Source organism: Drosophila erecta, unplaced genomic scaffold (assembly GCF_003286155.1).
Source record: "Drosophila erecta strain 14021-0224.00,06,07 unplaced genomic scaffold, DereRS2 tig00000126-arrow-pilon, whole genome shotgun sequence".
Taxonomy (NCBI): domain Eukaryota; kingdom Metazoa; phylum Arthropoda; class Insecta; order Diptera; family Drosophilidae; genus Drosophila; species Drosophila erecta.
Window position 1 is genome coordinate 11,594,550 of NW_020825209.1, and position 24,648 is coordinate 11,619,197.

General features: G+C 45.8%; 8 protein-coding genes across 10 annotated transcripts in view; 6 read left to right on the top strand and 2 right to left on the bottom strand.

Moving 5' to 3' along the window:
* Positions 1-7,736: 7,736 nt before the first annotated feature.
* Positions 7,737-9,777, bottom strand: LOC6551238 (protein YIPF1). Its single transcript, XM_001978294.3, has 4 exons — positions 9,061-9,777; positions 8,794-9,000; positions 8,643-8,735; positions 7,737-8,357 (listed from the first exon to the last, which is right to left on the bottom strand). Exons 1-4 carry the CDS (start codon positions 9,547-9,549, stop codon positions 8,061-8,063), a joined length of 1,086 nt encoding a protein of 361 aa, XP_001978330.1. The 5' UTR covers positions 9,550-9,777; the 3' UTR covers positions 7,737-8,060.
* A 342-nt stretch (positions 9,778-10,119) lies between these two features.
* Positions 10,120-11,778, top strand: LOC6551239 (breast cancer metastasis-suppressor 1-like protein-A). The gene is made up of 3 exons (XM_001978295.3): positions 10,120-10,525; positions 10,593-10,837; positions 11,082-11,778. The coding sequence occupies exons 1-3, from the start codon at positions 10,336-10,338 to the stop codon at positions 11,421-11,423; spliced, it is 777 nt and encodes a 258-aa protein (XP_001978331.1). The 5' UTR covers positions 10,120-10,335; the 3' UTR covers positions 11,424-11,778.
* Positions 11,779-11,905: 127 nt separating this feature from the next.
* LOC6551240 (probable 39S ribosomal protein L49, mitochondrial) lies at positions 11,906-12,721 on the bottom strand. Its single transcript, XM_001978296.3, has 2 exons — positions 12,507-12,721; positions 11,906-12,444 (listed from the first exon to the last, which is right to left on the bottom strand). The coding sequence occupies exons 1-2, from the start codon at positions 12,561-12,563 to the stop codon at positions 11,962-11,964; spliced, it is 540 nt and encodes a 179-aa protein (XP_001978332.1). The 5' UTR covers positions 12,564-12,721; the 3' UTR covers positions 11,906-11,961.
* A 713-nt stretch (positions 12,722-13,434) lies between these two features.
* LOC6551241 lies at positions 13,435-15,445 on the top strand. Its single transcript, XM_001978297.3, has 2 exons — positions 13,435-13,966; positions 14,467-15,445. The coding sequence occupies exons 1-2, from the start codon at positions 13,798-13,800 to the stop codon at positions 15,252-15,254; spliced, it is 957 nt and encodes a 318-aa protein (XP_001978333.2). The 5' UTR covers positions 13,435-13,797; the 3' UTR covers positions 15,255-15,445.
* Positions 15,446-15,939: 494 nt separating this feature from the next.
* Positions 15,940-18,152, top strand: LOC6551242 (probable FAD synthase). 3 transcript variants are annotated; one of them, XM_001978298.3, is made up of 3 exons: positions 15,940-16,188; positions 16,542-17,177; positions 17,595-18,152. In XM_001978298.3, the coding sequence occupies exons 1-3, from the start codon at positions 16,177-16,179 to the stop codon at positions 17,916-17,918; spliced, it is 972 nt and encodes a 323-aa protein (XP_001978334.3). In that variant the 5' UTR covers positions 15,940-16,176; the 3' UTR covers positions 17,919-18,152. The 3 variants fall into 3 exon arrangements, with proteins under 3 accessions (XP_001978334.3, XP_026838110.1, XP_026838111.1); XM_026982309.1 differs by lacking the exon at positions 15,940-16,188 and adding an exon at positions 16,226-16,396; XM_026982310.1 differs by lacking the exon at positions 15,940-16,188 and adding an exon at positions 16,424-16,470.
* A 228-nt stretch (positions 18,153-18,380) lies between these two features.
* On the top strand, positions 18,381-20,750 carry LOC6551243 (atypical kinase COQ8B, mitochondrial). The gene is made up of 2 exons (XM_001978299.3): positions 18,381-20,005; positions 20,065-20,750. Exons 1-2 carry the CDS (start codon positions 18,573-18,575, stop codon positions 20,615-20,617), a joined length of 1,986 nt encoding a protein of 661 aa, XP_001978335.1. The 5' UTR covers positions 18,381-18,572; the 3' UTR covers positions 20,618-20,750.
* A 48-nt stretch (positions 20,751-20,798) lies between these two features.
* On the top strand, positions 20,799-21,973 carry LOC6551244. Its single transcript, XM_001978300.2, has one exon. It carries the CDS (start codon positions 20,881-20,883, stop codon positions 21,919-21,921), a length of 1,041 nt encoding a protein of 346 aa, XP_001978336.1. The 5' UTR covers positions 20,799-20,880; the 3' UTR covers positions 21,922-21,973.
* A 118-nt stretch (positions 21,974-22,091) lies between these two features.
* The window catches only part of LOC6551228 (high affinity cGMP-specific 3',5'-cyclic phosphodiesterase 9A), a 99,536-nt gene continuing 96,979 nt past the window's right edge, over positions 22,092-24,648 (top strand). Inside the window, exon 1 of the mRNA XM_001978304.3 lies at positions 22,092-22,764. The gene's annotated coding sequence lies outside the window, so the exon portion shown is untranslated. The remainder of the gene's footprint in view (positions 22,765-24,648) is intronic.

Sequence of the window (24,648 nt, forward strand, 5' to 3'; positions counted from 1 at the left end):
TCAATACATTTCAATAGATTTGGCAAATATTTTGTTAACCGATTTGCGTAGATTTAGTCATATCATACTTTGTTTGCAGGGCCCTTGCTTTAAAAATATTTCGTATTTCGTATTTTTCGTCGTATTTTGAAATCGTTGGAAGTCCGTTTTTCTTGTTGTTCTTATTCTTCGCTTGTTCTTGTATAAATATTTATTTCTTTGAGAAATTCAAGTCTTTATTTTAATATTACTTTCGCTTAACTTCCGTCTTGTATGTGTAAATATGTAAATTTATTTATATGCGACAAAAAAACACTTTGCTTCTCGTATTTTTGTTAGTTTATATTGAGTTTGGTGTTGATGCCTTGATGGGGAATTTCGATGCGCACTGCGCCCTTACCCAAAATTTTATAAATTCAGTATAAAACCTTGTGGTATATATGGTTCCTATATGCTATAGATTGATTGGCTAGACACTCACCGACGAAGGTAATCAAATGTTATCCGCATATATGTACATATATTTATTGTATATATGTATATATGATTCTATCTAGCGCACACTTATTGAAATCAAATGTATATTTTAATCAAAATTAATTTCTTTATTCTTTATTATTGTTATTATTATTATAATTATTATTACATACTCTGTTGTGTGGGAGAATTGCTTTTCCTTATCGAATTTGGTCTTTTATGTTTTATCTCTGTATCAGTCAACAGCACAAAATTAAACAGTGGAAAATCCTGATGATAGTTGAATGCAATTTCTTTTTATTAACGATTTCGTTCGAGATTTTAGATAATTTTGGCTTTAAGTTGATTGCTGCCAGCAGACTTTTATGTTAAAACGCTCTGAATTGGCTGTAACGAAATGGAAGTGCAAAATGATTAGAATGGGCTCAAGCCGCATCTGGGTACCTAATTTTTAAGTATCTGAAAGTTGGCCATAGGTAATTAGGTCGATGCCACACCCATTCCACACGTACATACAAAATGGGCACACTATAAGGGCAAATTCATAAAATTTCACACACTGTTTACAATATGGGTTATCTTACAAAAAAGGAAAAAAGTATGATCAGACTTCAAGATTCCTTTTTAACAAGTAAAAGAAAAGAAACATTTTATGTACAGATTTGAAGAACTGGGTAAAAAGCTACAGGGCAAAAGAATACTACTAAATATGATAGGTACCAAAATATAACCTTATTTTTAATTAATTTTACATTTTAAGCAGTTGCATCATCCCAGAAATATAGGGGTCAGTTTAAAATGGTTTCTAATGGTATATAACTGAGCAGATCCATTTTTTGATATCAATAATTTTGACACAACTTGCTGTATGGAATATATTATAACAAAGTATACAATTGAACTGCAGATTGCCAATAAATCCATTTATTTATATTACTAATGCCGATATTATTTGTGCAGTCAGCATTTTCTTGCTCTCCAAGACTGTGGAAATGATTCTACTCACTTTTCGTTGATCAACACTGAACATATTTCGCTATACCATTTCAGGGTTCTATCGTGAGCTTCACGCTTATATCGAAAGGTCTTGGAAGGAGTTTCGAAACCAGATCTCTGATTTCGTATACCTGCGATCATACACTCATACACTCACACACATATACAAAAAGATATAAAAAAGTTTTGGGGACGTACTGACTGAGTGAAAGTAGGGACAGCGGCGGTCCTTGGGTGCCGGTATTGGCCAGGAATATTTCCCAGTCTCACGATTTTTGGCCAGCAAGGATGTGTTTAGAGCTCCTCCGCCTTCTCCTACGTCTACGCCGATCTTGAAACGTTTGCCTAATAATTTGTTGTTGTTTACTTTCTATTTGGTTGGTTTTGTTTAGTAGTAGTGACTTGTCATACTACGGAAACAAGGAGAAATCATATAGCGACGCAAATGATAAATCATATGAGTAGAATAATACGAAAACGCGCTTAAAAAAGAACCGCGTTTGCTGGATGCGCCGAAGACTGCTTGACTCGTACTGAATTTTCCAGGAAAATGAGAGAGAGAGGCGCTTTTCCGCAGCCACTGCGACGCCGGCAGAGACGCCAACGCATCCTGTGTCGAGGAGACTTTTCACGGAAAACGCAGCAGCACCTACAATTTGAACAGGAGCAAAGCTTTTGGGCACAGCTTTTCCGCACCGATTTCCCCATCCCACGCAGCCTCAACTCTCCAGGCTAGCGGGAAATTCTCTCCAAAGGAGCGTGGCTCCCCAAATAATTTCAAAATGCATTTTCCTCAAACGAGCGGGGGCGTGGCAAGTGGGCGGTGTGGCAGAATGTGTGCCAACAGCTCGTCGTCTATATCCCTTGTAATCTGTGTAATTTCAGCTGCTCGCAACTCTCAAAAACAACGGGAAGCGGAACACTTGGAAAAATGATATTTTATCCTTGCACAGATCGAAAATAACATCAATTAGCTAGTCAAAATGTGAAAAGTCATTCAACAAATTGTGTTTAGAAGTATTTTTAGAGAACATACCAGTTATACATATGCAAATAATCAAGTGCTTAGTACTTTTGCAGTACTTTTCTTTGGCTTATAAATTAGGCAATTACGGAGTACATTTTCTCCGTGTGTACAAAAGTGGTGGGGACAGCGGGTGGAAAATAAAGCAGAGCAGTAGCAATAGAAGCGGCAAAAGCGATTTGAAGTTGTGCAAATGTTTGCATTGAGCTTCGGTGCATTACCATTTGAAATTAATTGAAAGACTTTGTCTCAGAATGCGGGCATTGCACACAGCGAGAGAGGGACAGCAGCAGAGAGGGGGAGAAAGAGAGAGAGAGAGGGAGAGACGGGTGTATGGACTCGGAAAGAGACGGAGCGTATGTTTGCAGTCAACTGAAGGACTCAATTTGCCGAAATAGAAGCTGATCAAATATTAATATTCACAGATGAATTTATAATGAGCTGCATTTTAACAGTCTCGTCGCCCGAAATTCCAATTCAATATTAATCCGATGTGCCACAGAGCAAATGCAAATAATTATATTTCAGTTGGCTGCGAACGAACCTCAAAATGAAAATAATTGTGCAACAGCAAGTACTTTGTATTTACTAAATATATACCTATGTGCCTAATGAGAAATGACTAGAATGAAAAAGCCGTCGCTGTAGCATATAAAATATGAAAATGTGAAAGTCTCTGTAGCAAAATATGATTTCAATTTATGCTACATTTGCACAAGAGAAATTAGAGCATCTTTCAGGCTGTTGCTTGGTGTACTATCTAATATAATAAATATTATATATTACTATAAAATATATTGCACTTCCCGACAGTTTCCTTGCATAACCCCTTGAATTCACTAGGCATTAGGGTCGTCGTGCAGCCGACGGCTTTGCAACAATTTCAATTAATTAAAATGCATAATGAAATTATGTGTGCAGCCCCAAAAACCCTGGTGATTATCTAAGCCAAATCCCGAACTGGATACATTGCCAGGCTTGGGATGCGGTATATATGTGTATGTACTTGTATACAGGACGATGGATGTGCAATTGCGTCCGCCGATGGGAAAGCTCTTGGCTTTTCCGCGCTGGAAAAGCTCTCGTAGGGGCGCTGTCCCGCTGGAGAATTTTCCGGGGCCGTGTAGACTCTGTCGCCACTGCGAAAATGGAGCAATTTCTGCATTTGGGCGGCGGCATTCGAAATTGTGTCAAACCGGGCGCCAAACACGCCCCAAAAGCACCCAGATCGGCCGGCCGGCAGATGGTACACTCACCCGGAGAACTTGGACACGGCCAAAAGTATATGGCCCCAGATGGACAGATGGACAGATGGAGCTGGAGCTGGATCTGGACACTTGGACTTTAGGGCGGCTGCCTTAGAGCGAAAATCTTGCTCTAACTTTCATTGGAATTACAAACTATTGGAGTACTGCACTCATATTGTTTATTAGAAGTACGGCTTTTAAGCCATTTCAATTTTAGGCAGCGCTTTTTGAGGCTTTAATGCCCACGTTTTTTTTCTGGGTGTGTCTCGCTGGGTAAACACACAGCCTTTGAGGGTAAACAAGGAGGGCCCGAAGGCAGGAGGCGTGGCACTTGCAACCTCTGTCACGTAGTCGGGCAACTCGTACGCAAAAGTTGTGCCAAGTTCTCAAGTCAACACAGGACTCTCCGCACCCACACACGCCGCCACTTAATTGAGTGCATGTGGGCGAAGAGGGGGGCACATCCTGCGGGGATGTGTGTGTGTGTGTGTGTGTGTGTGGTGGTGGTGGTGGTGTGGCCCCAGGATATTCACGAAATAGATGGAAATAAGAACGAGTAGTCACGCAGGCACACAGAGATGGGGGAAAAGGATTGCAGAATTAACCCAATAACAGCCGGTAAACTATTTAACCAATTCCCCCCTACACCCCCTGCCCGCCTGCCACCTCTTTAAGCCGCCTTAAGCCGAACGCGTAACAAAATAAATCAATAATCGTATGGCATTCAAAGGAGTCTTTAGTGTTCGGCCTGCGTGCAAATCCCTTCAAAGTCAACCAAAGTTCGAGCTCCAAGCGTAAAATCTTTTGTCCATCAGATATCAAAGTATTTTCGAGACAGCTAACAATGTTTGGTTTATTCCTAATTAAAAAATGTATGGAAATGTATGAGTTGTAATACAATTTTTGGTTTATTCCTAATTTCAAAAATGTATGGAACTGTATGAGTTGTAATACAATTTTTGGTATTTTCCTAATTTAAAAAATGTATGGAAATGTATGAGTTGTAATACAATTTTTGGTTTATACCTAATTTAAAAAATGTATGGAAATGTATGAGTTGTAATACAATTTTTGGTTTTTTCCTAATTTAAAAAATGTATGGAAATGTATGAGTTGTAATACAATTTTTGGTATTTTCCTAATTTAAAAAATGTATGGAAATGTATGAGTTGTAATACAATTTTTGGTATTTTCCTAATTTAAAAAATGTATGACATGTATTAGTTGCAAGCTAATTTAAAAAAGTATGGAAATGTATGACATGCATTAGTTGTAATACAATTTTTGGTTTATACCTAATTTAAAAAATGTATGGAAATGTATGAGTTGTAATACAATTTTTGGTATTTTCCTAATTTAAAAAATGTATGGAAATGTATGAGTTGTAATACAATTTTTGGTTTATTCCTAATTTAAAAAGTGTATGGAACTGTATGAGTTGTAAAAAATTTTTTGTTTATTCCTAATTAAAAAATGTATGGAACTGTATGAGTTGTAATACAATTTTTGGTATTTTCCTAATTTAAAAAATGTATGGAAATGTATGAGTTGTAATGCAATTTTTGGTTTATTCCTTATTTCAAAAATGTATGGAACTGTATGACATGTATTAGTTGCAAGCACAACTTTACTTAAACTTTACTTTACTTGAACAAACGTATTAAATATATTTATATTATATTTTCATTACAACCTTTCAGATTTATTTCGTACCTTTCGTTTGTGCTGCATTTTAAGACGCTGACGAAACAAACTTTCACTGGAATAAAACGGCTTGAACGCCACTTGAAAATGGCACTAGCCAACTTTTAATTAAATATATTTGCTTGTGAAAGAAGTTCTCTGAACTGGAAAGTGCACAGTACATATGTACAAACGTATGTATGATGTGGATACATGCAAGTTGGTATCTGATTCAGAAATTCGCAAGGAAAGAGAAGCTGACTTCAACAGGTGCTCGTTGAGCCGTGCACTTACCAATTAGCATATGCACTTCTGCCAGCAGCCCCTTGAGCCCCGCCCCCTTGACCCCTCCCCCGCCCATCCCCTTGACAGGATCTGGAAAGGGGGCAGTTCCTTGCCGGGGCCAAACATCCTCACTGAAGTGGCGTTTTAACGCTTCAAATGCATTACGAGGGCGGCTCAAAGGGGTTAAGTCACTCACACACACTCAAGCTGGCATACACTGAACGTACACTGAACGAAATATTAGGGCAGCATTATTGCAAACTTAAATAAGTGCATTCCTTTAACTTATCATGTATTACTACTACATAGGAGTACATCCAATGGATTTTATTTCATATTTATAGGAATTAGCAGTTATTAAAATATATTCTCTGGACACGGCCAAATATTCAAATTGGTGGTAATGCTGCACACATTTTTCCAGTGCACAAATCTGCATGGGAAAAGAACGAGAAAAGCAGTAGGGATGCTGCGCTAAAGGGATGGCGTAATTGCTTTAAGAGCCAACAAAAAAGGAATCACACAAGTCGCTGAACATCAGCTAATTTCACTCCTTTCCCAAAATCGAGCAAATGAGAATACGAAAAGCCATCATAAAGGACTGAGAACGAGGCAAAAACTTTGAACAGCCATCGAGTGACTTCCGTTTCCGGAAGTCCCCACAACCTCCGCCCACTTGAATGCTAATCAGCTGAATGGCAAATCAGTTAATCTATATGCCACCACAAATCGATCGAATCAGTGGCCATATATAATGCGGCGCCCAGAAATTTATGCGTTTCAGCACACAGACACTGCGCGAAAGTTATGTGCGCGTATCAGTTGAAACAAGTTGGTAAAGGATGTATAAATGATCAAATGTGTTAGTCTGAATACATTTGCTTCGCAGTTATGTGTGCAATTAAATGGCAAATTACTCCACCCATTCACAAATCAAACTGCGAGTTTCACTGCACTTTTACCCCGAAAATATGACAAATGTATCTCCGAAGCTGACATCAAGTATACGCCACGCACGCCCAACTGTGCATGTCTATGTATTTGGCGCTGTATGTAAGTAAATGGACTTTTGTTTCTGCATCAAAAAATCAGCGAAAGGTGTGAGTTGCACACCCAACTCGCATGCACGAAAAAGAATAAATGAAACGACAAATCTAACGATGCGTTATGCGAATATTTGCATTTGAAATTGAGAAATTTTCTCTCCAAAAACGTGCGTGGGTGCAAGTCAGCTGAATACATACATGTACACTCACACACTCTCGCAAACAGACGACTGCACACACACACACGCAGAAATGTGTAAAAGAGTCCTATGTACGTGAGTTACATAGCAAACTTAACAATGGGTGTCCCAGTGCAAAAACAGTATTTGTTTTAGATTATAAAAATGTTAAACTATTCGTATGTGTTTTATTTTGACGTGTTTGGATCTATACATTTAAATAAATGTATAAAGTATTGTTCGTTTATAATAGGCAGCTTGCAGTTGTTTAAAAAAAGCAGTAAGTGTGCATCGCTAAATAAAATATTACTACTTATTATACTGTCGTAGGAACTTTGCAGCTGCACAGCGTTTAAAAAACACCCTGTTTTCGGCATCGTCCTTTGCGAATAATTCCCACATTGCTCGAATAAATACGCCTAGCCATGAAATTCAGCAAAAGCATGCCCGAAACATGAACAAGAGTAGCAAAAAAGCCCCCGAGGTCCCCGCTATTATCCATATAGCCCTGTGTATGTGCGTGTGCGTGTGTGTGTGAGTGTGCGTGTGCGTGTGGGTGTGCGTGTGAGTGGGTGTATGTGGCGCCACTACCACCAAAGGAGCTGTCCAAAAACCCATGCAAGCGCCCAAAAAGGCAAGTCGAAAAACAACCCAAGCGAAAGGAAACCAAACCCAGCATCCCCATTCCTTGCCATTTTTTCTATGCCACCTCCATCTCGCAAAGGACTTTCTCCATATGGCCGTTGATGGGAAAAGTAGGTATTATGCAAATCTTTTAATTTACAATAAAGACATCATAATCACATAGCCAAGTAGAAACTCATTTTGTGCACTTTTGATTATATTTACAATTTTTAATGATGGCATGATTAACATATTCTTCTGTTCTTCCTAAATCTTTGACGAATTTGTTTAATTTTTTACTACTCCAGCGAAAAGTTCTAGCGATTCTTTTGTTTTTGTGTTGATTTGCTTCTTTTTTTGGCATTACAAGTACTTCTACCTCTAATTTAATATAAATATACAGTCGCCAAATGTGATAGAAAGTCAATACAAAGCACGATTAGCGATTATAAAAATAGGGACAACTTAATGTACAGCAAAGGTCAGCAAAGTTGACGAACTGGCTTTCACGGAATGTTTCCTAGTGGGTCTGATTGCCGGGCACTGCGTTGAGAACAGCCTGGGTCACGGCTTTCAGGGCAGCCGGAACAGCAGGTGCAGTTGGTGCCGGAGCAACTGGATCCAGCGGCAAGACTGCGGGATTGTGAAAGAAGTAGAGTAGAAATCCGGCGGCCAGCACCACATGGGCACTCAGGATTCCCACGATGAGGAACAACGAGAACTGCGAGTTTCGCAGAGCTGGCGTTAGCACGGCAATCAAAACCGTGCCCGAAAGCAAGGCGGCGGTGATCACTAGGAGCCACTGCAGCAAAGAGATCTGCAAGAGATTGAGGCGCAACTGGCATTAATAAGGTATAAAATAAAAGAGTTGCAATGTGAATTTATATAAGCTATACAAAATGAATATACAAAAGATATCAAACCAGATTACTCTTACAACTTTAAAGTATCTTTGCATCTATGATTAAAGAACAACTGATGCTCAAAAGCTGCAGCAAAATGAGCAGTGCAGATATAAACCAGTTACGGAATGCATAGCAAATAGCAAAAATGGAAGCACTATCTACTAGCTAATTGCGAAATGTATGGAACAATAACTTACGTTGATCACCCAGAGAATGGAGACTGGTATATAGATGGCCAGGCTGTATCCATAGATGCACATCAGCGACAAGAGACTCGGAGTGTAGCTGGCCTGCAATCGAACCCGAATATGAGCGAGACGGATGGCTGCGAGTGCCAATACAACTTACGCTGTCCGTTTCGACGGCATCAGCGGCATCCACGGGCTTCAGGCTGTATTTAAAGAGGGCCCACAGAACGGCCGGCAGTATGTTGGCGTACAGGAAGATGGATGTAGCCGCATAGGAGACCAGATGGAAGTTGTAGTGCCATTTGTAGCCGTCAGTGGCTTGCTGCAAGTAGCTGGCAATGTTACCACTTATTGCAATGGAGAAGATCTAAAATGAAGCATTGGAAAGAGTTATTGCTGAACATGAGTTATTCGAACATTAGCCAACCAGGGTGACTGTAATCCAGAAGGGTCCATACAGATCCGGATTCTCGCCTATGTTCATGCGCAGATAGTTGCCAGCGGCCCGTTTGGGTATCATGGAGTTGGCGATGCGCTCGAGTACCATATAGGTGTCCACGTTGAAGAACTGCTGGTAGTACTCGATGGTAAACAGTGACAGCTTCGCACCACCGCCTGCACCGCCGCCGGATCCATCTAGCGAGGAGTTCTGAGGCTGAGCGCCGCCCGGGGATGCTGCACCAGAAAATCCCTGGGCCGAGGAGGTCATGTCGTAGATGAGATCCGCCAGCGGATCGCCGCGTTGACGCTGTGCGTTGGCACCACCGCCAACGGAGCCAGCGGAGCCACCAGAGCCACCGGAGCCACCAGAACCGCCCGATCCGCCGTGCGTAGGGGAATTGACATTGATTTGTGCCGGGGCACCGCCGCTGTAGTCGCGGAACTGCAACAGATCATCGGCCGTGGGGGTCTCCATTTGGATTTCGGCTAGACTAGATTGTTTTCGATTCGCTTATTGTAAATATTACACGTATTTTCTACTTGGCCCAAAAAAATTATCTGCTGGCAGCGATGTCTTATCGGTTATCGATAGGCGCTCACACATCAGCTGGCGCTTGCATTCGTCAGCTAGAGATGGCAGACGGCCGTAGGACTGAGTAGCCGCAAATGGCTAGATTTGGCTATTTTAAATTTGGCTACAATAAGAAATAACTTACAATAAGTAACCAATAAGTAAGTAAGACAACCAATCTACTACAATGACTTATTTATTATTTTTTATTTATTTATTTATTTAATATTATTTATCTTTATTATTTTTAGTTATTTATATTTTGTCTTTCGATATAGTTGTTTTCATTTCATTATCATTTGAGTAACTCCGATATTATATAAACAACATTCAACGTATGGTTACTTTAAAATCAACGAACTTTGAATAATACGATTAGATGTGATTGTATAAAGCCGAATTTTGCGTGAGCTATAGAGATTTAGCTATTTCGTAGCCATTCAACTAGCTGCTCCGCATGCGTTTACCAGCACTGAATTGCCCAACACTTTTACGTACGGTCATACTTTTTATTGCTACAACTCGCTGTTTAGTGTTTTTCCACAAAGTTTTCCACTATTTACACCACTTCGCGATTGTCGAAAGCGAAAACAAACAAAAAACGAATCGCGCTAATCCCGGCGGCCAGCTGCAGTCCAACGCCAAATCGGAATCCGCCGAGACAAGGATAAGCGCTAAATCCACTCTGAAATGCCCGTGAAGAATGGGGAATCCGATGGCGAAGGCGACGTTTCTGGCGGAGAATCGGAGCACACGAATTCCAGCCAGGCACACGACACCTCCGACGAGGAGGAGGCCAACGAATGCGACTCCGATGACTCCTCCGAGCTGGATGCCAGCGAAATAGAGCGCCGGCGGTCCGAGTATATTGAGGATTTGGGTAGGAATCTGCAGGCCTAACACCTAACACAAGCCTGACTTATCCAGTTTCTCCTCTGTTTCCGCAGTGAGCTTGGAGCGGCAGTTCAACACGTTGCGGGAACAGTACTACTTCGAGCGCATCAATCTCATCGAACGGCAACTGGCCGAGGTGCGTTCCGGGCGCTCCGAGGAGTTTGTCCAGCCGCAAAAGGAACTGGACAAGGTGTACCGCACCAGGATCGAGGTGGCGGATGTTCTGCGCAAGTACCGCCTGCAGAACATCGAGCACAAATTCCAGTCCGAGGAACAGGCGGCCGTCCAGCACTTTGAGGTACACACACTACCTGCTTTTTGGCGCCAAAAATCACAAGAGCTAATTGGTCATTGTGTCGTCGCAATCAATTGATAAGCAACTGGGGGGAGGCACTGCCAGGGTTAATTAACACAACATATCACAAACAATAGTTCTAAGTTAACGATACCATTCGAATTATGGCAAAGTTAAGAGTGGAAGTAGTAGGAATATTATCGCAGCCATGTTGATATTCACTTCACTTACAACTGTTCCGTTGCAGAGCGAGAAGTACATGGCGGTGGACAACCTGCGCGAGGAGTTCGTGGACCGCATCCGTCGCCTGGAGGAGGATCGCCACAACGTGGACATCTCGTGGGCCGACTGGGGCACCGACAAGCGGCAGAGCAAGGTGCGCGGACCGGGTCGCAAGAAGGCCGTCACCGTCACGGGCCCCTACGTGGTGTACATGCTGCGCGAAGAGGACATCATGGAGGACTGGACGGTAATACGCAAGGCGCTCAAGCGTTCCTCCTCGTCGGCCACCGCCGGCACAGTAGCGCCCACATCCGGCGTGAGCGTCAGCTTGGCCGGATTGCCGGCAATGGCGGGGGCCAGCGGATAGCGGTGGGGCGTGGCAGCTGCCGCCTACGCCCAACTGACGCGTACCTGACGCCCGCGGCCGAGAACGCAGCAGCCGTAGTCGTAGATGTAGCTGCAGCGAGCCACCAGTAGCCGTAGCAGAGCTCCCCTCGAGCCCGAATCAGACTTATATTGCGTGCTAAGTTCGTCAAGATTGCAATGCTCGCCCGCGCCCCCATCCTCACCTTCTTCCCCTAGATTTTAGTCGTAGAGCCTTGCGAGCACCACTCTCAGATTATTGTGTCCCTCATCCAGATGATGTGTGTAATTTATGCTAAAAGTTAAGTGGAAATAAAAGCAAACTGCAGCCAATTGGGCATGCGGTCAACAGAAATGAATTCGATGGCCTGCGAATGATTCAATCTGCAGAAGGCCAGCACTTTTGTTATCCAGACTTGCATACTGGCCCTCACAATGCATGTAAAGCTTAGCTGGCGAGCCAGATCAACAGATCAACAAATCACATCATTTAAATCAACAGGAAAGCGTTTATTGCGGCACAGAGGGGCATTTGTGGATCTTCAGAAGCCCTTCTCCTTGAGATAGTCGCGCAGGACGTCCACATAATCGCCATGGAAATGAATCTGACCGCTCAGCTCGTTGATTCTCGTGGCGCAGAGTTTTCCGTTTCGCGACTGCTCCACCACCGCACGCAGATCCTTCTCCAGCGACCAGATGTCTCCTTGGACTCGACGCACCACCGTGATCCTGCGCTGGCCACGGAACCTGGTGTGCAGATACACGGGCACCATGTGATTCTTCGTCCTGGCCACAAAGTAGCCCAGTTCCGAGCCATCCTCCTTTTGTGGCCGCCAGCCGGATGGATATTCTGGCTTTGCCACCGGCTGTGGTACTGTTGCCGCTGGCAGCAAACGCTCCACAAATCGCCACTCAGGCGGATTGGCCAGCACCTCCACTTCCGGATACTTGTCGAGCTCCTGAACCTCGCGGGATGAACGAAAACTGGACAAAAGTGCCGGTTGCATGTGTATCTGCCTGGTAAACTGTGGAATATAAAACGAATTTAGGCGATTTGTCACTAGAATCTTATGGCATAACTACTCACCTGGCTTAGCTTTTGGCAGACACCGCTGCCCAGCATCAGTTTTGCACTGGTTGCCATGTTTTTAGGCTACAATTAACTGATTTCCCCAAAAATAAAAATAAGAGTTGTTACATATGCACTGGCTGGTTAGTGATGCGCAAATGGCAGCGATGATAGTTCGATTACTTGACTTGGCTAAAAGCTATCGATTTAGAAAGCAACGATTTCAAGCTAAATAAATATATAAATATTAAATTAGTTAAATATTCAACAGCAATAACATTTGACAATGTTGCTTAATTTTGAAACATAACTTGAATGGCCTCTTGCTCGGCGAACTTATCTATATATTTTCTAGAAATAGTAAAACGCAATCATTTCCGCCCAATTTGAAGTAAATCAAATGAAATAAACACTATATTGAATGATCATGCTTTAAACGATCCAATAATTCAGCTACGCGTACACCATTAAGTAGCACTTCCACAAACTCAAACATTTTAACCTAATTTGCGTCTTGTCTTTGATTGCTTTTGCCTTCATTACTTTTGCATCGCATGCAACAAATGCAGCGTGTGACGTCATCGTCAAAGCTTTTATCACCGCGCACACACAAGCGCCTTCACACACACACACACACACACGCGCGTTGCAAGTGCCGCATTTGAATTACATTGCTTATACAATTTTATTGCAGCTGCTGTTCGCCGTTGAGTTTTTCAATATGCGCTAATCGCGGAGTCATCGGGGTATATCGAAATAGTCGAAAATTGGTCGATAACATTTGAGTAATTTCAATTAAATCTCGACTGTGGGGCTTTCATTCACTATAAATGAATAAATTATACATGAATCACTTGATCTTGCGATAATCCTAAGAAAGTTATGTATATTATTCGGCGCATTCCATAGACCATAAATATATTATATATTTTTTCTGTGTAGTAGAGTATTTATTTAGCTGATGCCGACTTAGCGCAATCTAACTTCGTTTCCGCAGTGCAGGGTATTTGCTATTTGCTATTTGCCACTTGTTGTTGCTGCTGCTTTGTGCCAGCATAAAGTGTTTGCGCTGCAGCTTTTGTTGCTATTTGCTATTTGCTATTTGCAATTTGCAATTTGCGCGCAGTTTTGGTTGCGCGTTTGCTGCGAGCAGTTGCAGTGGCAGTTCCTGCTGCGCCCCCTCCCCCGTCGTTGTTTTGTTGTGCCTCTTTTCGGTCGCCTCCCCCGCCACCAGCCCCACCCCGCGCCCTGGAATAACTGCATGTGCGATTCACCGTTCTAGCTGGCAGCGTGCGAGCGGGACGGAGGCATGTGCTGGGTCACAATGGCGCGCAAGGACGATCCCGTTTTCAATGTGCGGTTCGTGCAGTTCGTGGAGAACCAGCCGTGCCTGTGGAACTACACGCATCCGGGCTACAGCAAGAAGGAGGAGGTGCAGAGGGCGTGGCAGCAGGTGGCCAACGAGATCAAGGACACGGGTAAGTCGGCGGTGGAAATCCACGGCGATTTTCCGCACCAAGCGCATCTGCTTCTTCTTCGCCGCCGCCAATTGCGTGCTCATTTCGCTGTCCGTGTGTGCGTGTGTGTGTGTGATGCAAGCTTTTGCTCTTCGGTGTGCGAAACTAATGCAATTGTTATTGTTTCCATTTGGCTGCCTTTGCATTGGTGTGCGTGTGTGTGTCACTGTGTCGCGCAGTTTTTGCTTGCACTTTGTTGCTGCTTTTGCGTTTCGCTTTTCGCTGACTGTTGCTGCACTCAGCCGCAGTACACTGGAAAAAACAAGTGGAGAGCGCAGCTGCTATTTTGAATTAACCTTTTACCGTTCAATTCGCTTCTTAAATGAAAAGCTGAATACAAACAAGATTAGAAACTAGAAGCCTACATAAAGAATTAGCTGCTTAAATTAGTGTAAATCAGCACAGTTCTGCAAGGAATGTTCTTGAGATTGAAAAAAACACGATTTTCTGTTTCCTTGCAGTTCGCAACTGCCGCGAGAGATGGCGCACCATAAGGAGCAGCTTCCTGCGATCCCTGAAGCTGGCACGCACACAAACGGGCCGCGGCAAGCGCAAATACTACCTGTCCAAGTACCTGCAGTTCCTCGTGCCCTACACCAAGTCCCGCTCCTGCCACAGGCAGCTGCCCGCGGCGCCGAGCAGCCCTTGCCCCTCGCCGGGCATGGTGCTCCGAAAACCAGGCCAGGCTGCCAGTCGGCAGGCGGATGAGGTGGAGGACAAGGAGGGCGACGGCGACATGCCGCTGGACGTGCAGGTGTCCGAGGCGGAGGAACGGCGCATGACGCAGCGGGATCGGGATCGGGAGCAGGAGCAGGAGCCACCCACCGCCTGCTTGCCGCTCCGCCTGCAGGCCATCAAAGTGGAGCAGCCCTCGCCGAACGGAAACCCCCAGCCGGAGCGGATGGTGGGCCACCATCCATCGCTGGTCTCGGTGCCCGCTGCCGCGCTGGGCAGCCACCTGGACTGGACGGATCTGACGCAGTGGTTCAAGGGCAACGGCAGCGCTCACCAGCTGATCACCACAACACCACCATCACCACCACCGCCGCCGCCGCCGCCGGCTACACCAGCGCCAAGTGCATTAGGAGGAGGCGGAGGAGGAGGCGCTCCCGCGCCACCGGATGCCGACTACTCCTTCCTGATCAGCCTGCATCCGTACCTGAAGGAGATGGGCGGCAAGCAGAACCGGAGGTTTCGACAGAAGGTCGTCGGACTCATCGACGACATTCTGGACAACAAAGATGTCTAAGAACGAACGCAGATTGCGATATGCAAACGATTTCATCGAAATGAACAAAATGCCTATTTTGATTTGATTGTTTGGAAATATTTGACATACCAAATGCAACATTATTTCAAAAGCTACATTTTCACCACTTTCAGATTTTATTCTGGCCATTATATTGCTAACTTTTAGACAATGAACATAGTTTTAAAATATTTATGTCTAAGCTAAGTGAACGTAAATGGAATTTAGTGTATGCACGGCAGCAAAAGCGCACTGCAAAGTGAAACTGCATCGGAATGTGTAAAGCCCAGCGGAACAGGATAAAATCACCAGTTTTGTGATATTTTCTCTCCGTGTAGAAACCACAAAATTCGAGGACGAAGTGAAGAAATCACACCCAGTTGATACAACGCCAAAAGTGCCCATTTATTAGATGTGTAGAGCGTACTTTAATTACGCATCTTATTGTTGTTGTTGCTAAGCACACACAAACACGAATTTGTTATTGTCAAATAAAACATTTTAAAAGTTATACACGTTTTCGAGCATTTTTTGAGAGCTAGAGTTGCCAGCCTCAACGGCATCCAAAATGTGGAGATATTCAAAATGACTGATTCAAATCAAAAGAAACATTTGGCTAAGCACATTATTTCAGAAATATTAAATGGCTAATTTGTTTTTGAATTTCTAGCTACTTACCGCCTTATCGATACTTAACCGCTATCGATAGATTCACAGCACAGCTGATCCGCCGATAGTCCGCGAAGCTTCTGCCAGTTGTTGTTGTTGTCGCGTTTCGCTTGTTATTGCACACAAGAGGCGAAAAAGGGAGAGAAGCATCACTGGCGCGGCATAACAATTAACAAAATGGAATAATTGCATTATTGTCGCTGTGGAAAATCAGTTAAGTGCGCCTTTTATAGCCAATGCAGCAGCAAAACACATGAGCTATTGGGTGAGTGCGCGCGTGTGTGTGTGCGCGCCATGTGCCTGGTGTGTGTGTGAGTGTTTGTGTGTGCGTGAGGTTTTGGCTTTATTTCATTTTTGTTTTTTCTTTTTTTTTTGCCGACTTTCCGATGCGAATGTGATGTAATTTTTGGCTGGCTGATAAGCCAACTCATTTGTACGCCAACCGCCGAGGCATTTACCACGCTCATTACACAGTTAGTTGGTTTATCCGTCTAGAAAATTACATAAAACAAACACACACACACACACGCAACAGAGGCGCTTTTCAGTGAAAGTTTTCTGCGTTTTTGGGTTTGTTTTACCAGCATTAATAGTTCCTCTTCTGCATGACCCTCGCAGCGTGTGACGTCATCGTTTCTGCTAGCCAGGGCACGGCCACGCCTCCCACAAACACTACGCCCACTGACCACCATGACCGAATGCCGGAAAAGCACGAGCATCACAACGAACCACACCATTCTGTGCGCGAAAAAAATCAGCAAGAAGCACTTGTTTCTGGAGAAGAGGAGCATGTCGGGTGGTTCGGAGAACTCCAAGGACGAGGCATCCCAGGACAACCTAAATCCACACAAGCTGACGTCCGAGAACCGCTTGGCCATTGAGGAGAGGCAAAGGAAGGCGTTCGCCTTCTTTGCCGAAACCCTGCAAATCTACGGCGTGGAGGAGCTGATATTCTGCTTCAACGGCGGCAAGGACTGCACCGTGCTGCTCGATCTCCTCATGCGTTTCCTTCGCGAGCAGAACATCTCCAGCGGCGACATTCCCATGCTGTATATCAAATCCGGCGATTCCTTTCCGGAAATCGATGATTTTGTCGAGCGCTGCGTTTGCAACTATGGCGTCGAGCTGATCCAGTACGAGGGCTCGCTCAAGGAGGCACTCACCCACATGTCCGCGGACATGCCGCGCATCCGGGCCGTCTTCGTGGGCAGCCGCAGCACGGATCCCTACTGCCAGCACTTGGCGCCCATGCAGGTGAAGCCCCAAAAGGTCTCATTTCTCTGCCTGAAGCTGCTCCAGCTGTTCGGGCATATTGTGCACAGTCAGGAGATCAGAGATTAGATTGTATCTGTATTTATTGTGTCCAGCAGGAGCCATGCCATCAGTTATCAGTTCCTTGGTCAAATAATCAAGCTCATAGCCTCAGTTTTACCATAATTAATCTAGAAGTGCAAGTGTCCTATCACAGTGACACGATAGCTTCCAATGTCATGGTTCCCGTCCGCGGACAAGGGCGTGCTTATAGCCGAGTGCTGTGGCTCACCACCTATCACCTATCATGTGCTATCACCACCACATGCAGCACGCCCATGAATCGTTGTTCTCAGCTCTTTAGAAGTGCTGGTTAATCAGTTAAACCACAAAATTGCTAATTGATTTCGGTTTCCCTAGCCCACGGACAACGACTGGCCGCCGCTGATGCGTCTGAACCCGCTGCTGGAGTGGAGCTACCACGACGTCTGGCACTACATCCACATGAACTCGGTGCCCTACTGCAGCCTGTACGACCGCGGCTACACCTCGATCGGCAATCGCTCGAACACAGTTCCCAATCCGCAGCTCAGACGCACCGATGACCAGTGCGCGTGTGCCGCCGATGCCGATGCCGTCTCCTGCGATTCTCCGCATCCTCCCAATGATCCGAATGACTATCGGCCCGCCTGGGAGCTGCAGGACGCCACCATGGAGCGCGCTGGCCGGCTGCCCAGGAAGTAGGACCCGTGGACCTTGGGCCTTGGGCCACCCGATTCTAGCTCCTTGATTCCAACACAAATCGCTGTGCCGAGCGCATGCAGGCGTGGTTGTAGTGCAATTTATAGCTTAAACTGTAATTCGTCAATGGTTCGCGGTAAACAAACTTAATTTAGCAATATTTTTTTGTACAACCCTAGCTACTAAGGCTGCTTAATAAATGTGGCCTTCGTCAGCAGGCCGGCCACTTGAGCAGGGCTCGATGTTCTTGTGCTGTGGTTAATTGTTGTGCTTCATTTTGCAATATTTCATTGGAATGCTGGTGAATTTGTTTTTAATATTTCAAAAAAAAGCTAAAACGCGCTTGTATAGCTAAAGCAACAGCACTGGTTTCGATGCAGCGACCGGCGCTGCGGCCATCTGGCTATAAATAGCTGAAATGCCACTGCATGACAGCACTGCCACGGCTAAAACTCCAGCAGAGCAGCACTAGATGGCCAGTCAGCTGACTGCCCAGCTGATTTTCGCCGCATTTGCACAACATTGCGCGACTCTTTCGGCTTTTTTTGTGTGATATTTTTACGAGATTTACGTAATCCTACGCGCAGATCATCAACCGCACCACCCACGCGGGAGCAGTGCATAGGAACCAGTATTCCTACTGGCGATCGCTCAGCGATGTCGCGATCCGCACAAGAAGCTGCGGCGCTGCTGCGGGGACTGCGGATTTTGGTGGAGGCGTGTGGGCGCGAGCAACTCGCCCACGGTCGTCATCTTTGGAGCAATTCGAGCATTCGTGAGCTAATCGCCGAGAATGTTGCGCACACACAGCAGCTGGTGAGGAATTCCAGTCAAAATCCCACCGTGGAGCTGAAAGAACTGCAACAATCCCTTCAAGAAACCGGCGAAAGGGTCTACGTGGTGGCCAAGGGTATTTGCTCGCTGCTGGAGACGAAAATAAAGATGTCCAGCAAGGAATCCGGCATCTCCGAGCCAGCACAAGCCTCCACACCCAGAAGATCCGCAGCCACGGCGCAAAATCAAGCGAGTTGGGACGCCGCCAACTTGGATATATCCTCCATAACGCTGCAGGAGTTCGAGGAGATACTCTCGCGCAGGAACAAGGATCGAAGTGTTAGCTTGCGCACCCCGGCCACCAAGAGCAGCCAGACAATGCCCAAAAAAGCAGCTCCAACCAATCCGGGCGGCATTACCCAGGACACGGAGTATGTCAACAATGTGCTGCGCTTCGTGGCGGGCGCCAAGGTGGAGGAGCCGGCGCCAGACACGCAGCTGAAGAAGAAGTCCGACCAGCCGGCCATAGAAGTACCCGAACTGAGCAAGGTGGCCAAACAGCGCAAGGTTCCCTCCTCGCGGATAGGCAGAATGGCCTCCTTTGGCGGCTTGTTCGCCGGCCTGGGCATTGGTACCCTCAACGAGCTGACCAAGGGAGCCCTCGGCCTGGGCGGAGCGACCAGCATGCGAGAGGCCCTGCTGAGTCCCGCCAATGCGGAACGCATCGTGGACACGCTGTGCAAAGTGAGAGGAGCCGCTTTGAAGATCGGCCAAATCCTGAGCATACAAGATTCCAGCGTGGTGTCGCCGCAACTGGCCAAGGCGTTCGAGCGGGTGCGCCAGGCGGCTGACTATATGCCCGATTGGCAGGTGGAACGGGTGATGAACACCCAATTGGGAGCCGATTGGCGCCAGCGACTGAGAAGCTTTGAGGACAAGCCCTTTGCCGCTGCCTCCATTGGCCAGGTGCACCGGGCCACCCTGAGCGACGGCATGGATGTGGCGATCAAGATCCAGTATCCCGGCGTCGCCCAGAGCATCGAAAGCGACATTGACAATCTGGTGGGCATGCTCAAGGTGTGGGATGTCTTCCCCCAGGGTTTCTTCATCGACAATGTGGTGCGCGTGGCCAAGCGCGAGTTGCAGTGGGAGGTGGACTACGACCGCGAGGCGGAGTACACGGAGCAGTTTCGCGAGATGATCTCGCCCTATCCGGAGTACTATGTGCCGCGAGTGGTGCGCAGCCTGACCACGTCCAGCGTCTTGACCACCGAACTGGTGCCGGGCGTGCCGCTCGACAAGTGCTTCGATTTGAGGTGAGCTAATGGTCCATTCCCATGCTTATACTACTACTAATTCCAAATCTCGCCTGCAGCTACGAGCATCGCGCCCACATAGCCGCATCCGTGCTGAAGCTCTGCCTGCGGGAGCTGTTCGAGATTGAGTGCATGCAGACGGACCCGAATTGGTCAAACTTCCTGTACGACGCGCCCAGTCGCCGGCTAATGCTGATCGACTTCGGCTCGACGCGCTTCTACCGACACGACTTCATCCGCAACTACCGCCAGGTGATCATGAGCGCGGCCGACGACAATCGACAGGGCGTCCTGGAGATGTCGCGCGAAATGGGCTTCCTCACCGGCTACGAGACCAAGCAAATGGAGCAGGCACACGTGGATGCGGTGATGATATTGGGCGAGATCTTTCGCTACGACGGTGACTTCGATTTCGGGAAGCAGAACACCACCGAAAGATTGGCCGCCCTGGTGCCCACAATGGTGGCGCATCGGCTGTGCCCGCCGCCCGAGGAGATCTACTCCATCCATCGCAAGCTCTCCGGCATCTTCCTGCTGTGCGCGAGGCTGAATGTGCGCATGAATTGCGTGCCCTTCTACAAGGACATCGTGCTGGGGAAGTTCAAGGACTAGGCAGCACAGCTCCTCCATCTCTCCTTTGTTTTTTTTTATTATTTGTCCAATCCAATCCCAGCAGTAAACCTTAAGTGCGCTTAATTTGTAAATGCAACCCACTGCAAGATTACACATGTATGTGAAATTCCTAGCCAACGTGGTGAGCTGTGGCTGGGGCGGAATACTTGTCAATGGAACCTGGAACAAGTAGGTTTTGAAAAATCCCTACTGTTTAACACACAATTCAGTTTAAGACCCAAAATACAAGAAGCCACAAAAACATGAAGACATTTATAAGGAGCCAAAGCACGAAGAAGGTCGAGGTGTTTCACAATGATTGCATCCCGGGCTTGGACGCACCCGTATCCGATGGGGAGGAGCAGTTGGAGGAGCAGTCGCCAGAGGGCATCGTGGAGATACCCTGGCTGCAAATGAAGCGAGAAATGGACGCAATGAACCGAACGCTGGACTGGGTGGAGGCCCAGTTGGCCATCGATCCCCACGAGCGGGCATCGAACGTGGATGGGGGCAGGCAGGAGGAGGAGGAGGCGGAGGCCAAGGGTCTGGAGCCGGAGGACTCGCGCTGGATGATCATGCATGGGAGCAGGGATCCGGCCGTGCGGGATCTGCAGTGGAATAACCTTTGCATTCGCCGGCAACTGGAGCCCCTGGTGCGCTCCTCAGAGCTAGGAGCAGCGCGCATCTCGGCTCTGGGCCGTCTCTTCCATAGGCAAACGAAGGGCCTGATCGAGGGTCGCCAGGAGCACGAGCGCATCCTCTCCTTCCACCTGACCAAGCAGCTGGAGGCGTCCAAGTGCCGGCAGCGCTATCGCTACGCCCGCGACTTGTACGCCAGCTGGCGGGAGCTCTTCAAGATGGGTCGCCACCTGAAGGAGGCATACAGGAAGATCCTCGAGCGCACCCAATCCCGCTTGGAGTACGCGGAGATCAAGCGGCAGGCGCTCGAGGAGATGACGGTGGCCCACGACATGTGCTTGGGCTCGACGCGCAGTCTGCTCGTCCGCGTGAGGGAACTGGAACTCGCCCTGGAGCCACTGGGCTTCATCCGGCCATCGCTTCATTCCCGCAAAGTCTTCACTCCCGGTGCGTTGGGCGCCGGCTACAACGACGCCAAGCGCGACGACGAGTATCCCGGCAGGCCGGTCTGGGTGAAGGGCAAGGCCTGGCAGTGTCGTTCCTACCGCACCGTCAAGTTCTCACGCGGTGAGGTGCTCGAGCTGCCGATTGTTGTGCCGCCCGTGGAGAAGAGTTGGTACGGCAAAATGCTGCACAAGCTGCACAACCCGCCCAAAATCCATTAGTGTTTCTGCGATAATCATTGCTCCGTTAATTTGAAAAACAAATAGAAACCCCCCAACCGAATAATTCAAAATATGCGGCAGTTTTTGTTTTTCGAGCGCGCTGTTAGCGCGTTAACATGCCATTTGCATAAGCTAGTTAACAGGCGCTTAACAGCGCGCCGCACGGTCACACCGAAAGCGTGCCTGCACTTCGCGCTGCTCTGCCACACGGTCACACGGTCACACTGCACGCTGACGCGTTTCATTTCGCGAAGGCTGCGCGCGCGGATTACGGTTAATTTTCAGTTGGTTTACAAACTTTACAAACGGCGTACGCTTATCGCGATCGCTTTTACCAACAAGCCGCACTAGTTGCCCAAATACCCAAATAACGGGTATGTGACACAAGAAAAGTGCTGCCGGTTGTCAATTAGCTAATTGAATGGGAAAGTGCAAGTGATCGCACTGCAACGGTTAACGGTTGTTTTTTTTTCCATAAACCCATAAACCAAAACTAATAAATTGTTTAATATATTGCATTTCAATATTTGTAAACCCGCGTTAATTGTAAGGCAATCGTGCGCGCCTGCCTATTTTTATTAAATATTTCGTTGCAATCGGCATGATAAAAAAAGTCGACGAAATTCGTTTTTTTTTTGTTTTTGTTGAGAGTGCAAGATCGTGCGTGCGTGTGTGTTTGTGTGTGTGCGCATGTGTAATTGTGAGGAAGTTATAGTTTAATGTTGGTTAGCTTCAATTGTCGAGCAACACAGAAAAAAGAAATAAATAAATAAAACAGCGGCAACAACAACAAAGTGATGCTGATTGATGTCACACACACCACGGAACAAAAAATAAAATAAAGTAAGTAGCAGACAATTGGATTTGCATGGGGGAAGAAGAAGAGCGTAGAGCCGAGTTTATCAATGAAAGTGAACTGTGGGAGTTGCTCGCTTTCAGTGTGTGCGTGCGTGTGTGTGTGTGTGCTCAGTGGCGCAGCCAAACGGGGATTTCAGGGGTTAATAACCCCCAGCATACCGGGACTGTTGCCAAACTGGGGTGGTCCACACATCTATCGAAAAGATCACTCGCTAATCATATTGATCGAACTTTTACACACCGAAATTCGGGTATGGAAATACTCTTTGGTAATCATCTATAATCTATGTGAGTTTAGTCTATAACTGTTCTGAAAACAGACATTGAAATTTACGTGATATTACTCTACAAATATAGGTAGAAACAAGCTTTATATGATTTATATATGTCTAACTTTAAAATACGGGCATTATATCAAATGTGATTTGTTATACTTATAACTTTTTAGCTTGTCTATACGATTATTCTTACGATGTTGCATGGTAACGGAATATATTTAACGTGGAAAATGATGACATACTAGGAAAAGTGGAAAAAGTGTTAAGATAACAAATTTCTTAGGAGCTGATAGTGCTTACTAATTGAACAAGCTACTATGTAGTAGACATTACATCCATTAATGCTACATGTGGCCCATCCTAAAAAGCGAAAAATTGATAAGACTTTTCACAGCCTTGTTGTTTTATTATGACAAATTCCGAAATCTAGTAAATTACTTTTAACAAAACTAGTTTACCATTACGTAGTAAATCGTGGGATTTGCTTTAAATAATTAACATTTGGCTATTTTCACTTACTTCCACTCTTCCCCTTTGACATTTATTTAGCATAAATTTCAGTTAGCATTCTCCATCACCAGGTGTTTACATATTTCTTGAAAAATGTGTGGTTTGTTGTCTGTTTTTTTGGCGCTATCAAGCACGTTGGAAACGTCTTAATTATATATGGATTGGATGAATAAACTGCTCCAAGTTCGCATGTATTGGAATGTGCGTGTGTTGACTATGTACCTATATAAATCTATATATTTCTTGGTATATATGTGCACATATATATGCTGAGAAATGCCGTTGCCAGCAGCCGCTGCAGCAACAACAGCAATGGGGAACCTTTTGATAATCATATCACGCAGTCCACTGATAATTCGCATTGTATTTGTTTGCTATTGTTGTTGCTCCTGCTGCTTTATCAGCCCGCTCTCCCTGCCTCTCTTTATCAGCGTCTCTCTCGTCGCCTCTCTTTCGCGATCACTGGACTCTCTCTTTTGAGGGGGGAAGGGACGGGGAGAGGAGGGGAGGGGGCACAATAATAAATAAAATACAGAACAGACAGCACAAAAAATGTTCAATAATTGTTTAATAAATTTAGACTACAGTAGAAACTCATCCCAAACTTTTCATATTCGAAACCCCAAAAAAAAAGATAAATAAATCAAAATCCCTATTATATTTCCAATTTTCTGCGATCTCTGCGCATTATTTCGCTGTTATCTCCTATCCCCCGGACTAATGGAAAGTTTCCAGACTGTGTTTACATCGGGCGGGATTATGGAGGGGAAATTATGGGTTAGACCTCCGGGGAAATTTAAGATCCCTAGACAAATAAGTTTGGAACCTCTTCGCATTTCGTTTACTTGTTGGTTTTCATACATACATACATATATGCACATATGTATATTCTTTGTAAGCAAAATCCGCGAGGCGACGAACGGTTTCGGTTTCTGGGGAAATTTGATGTTATCGTAATTGCTTATGCCTACCGAAATTTAAATATTTATGGGTAATTCGACATCCTGTTCATCTAATTGTTTGTGTCAACCGTTTTTCAGTCTAGTCTCTTCAGTTTTGCACAATTTCATATCATATTATA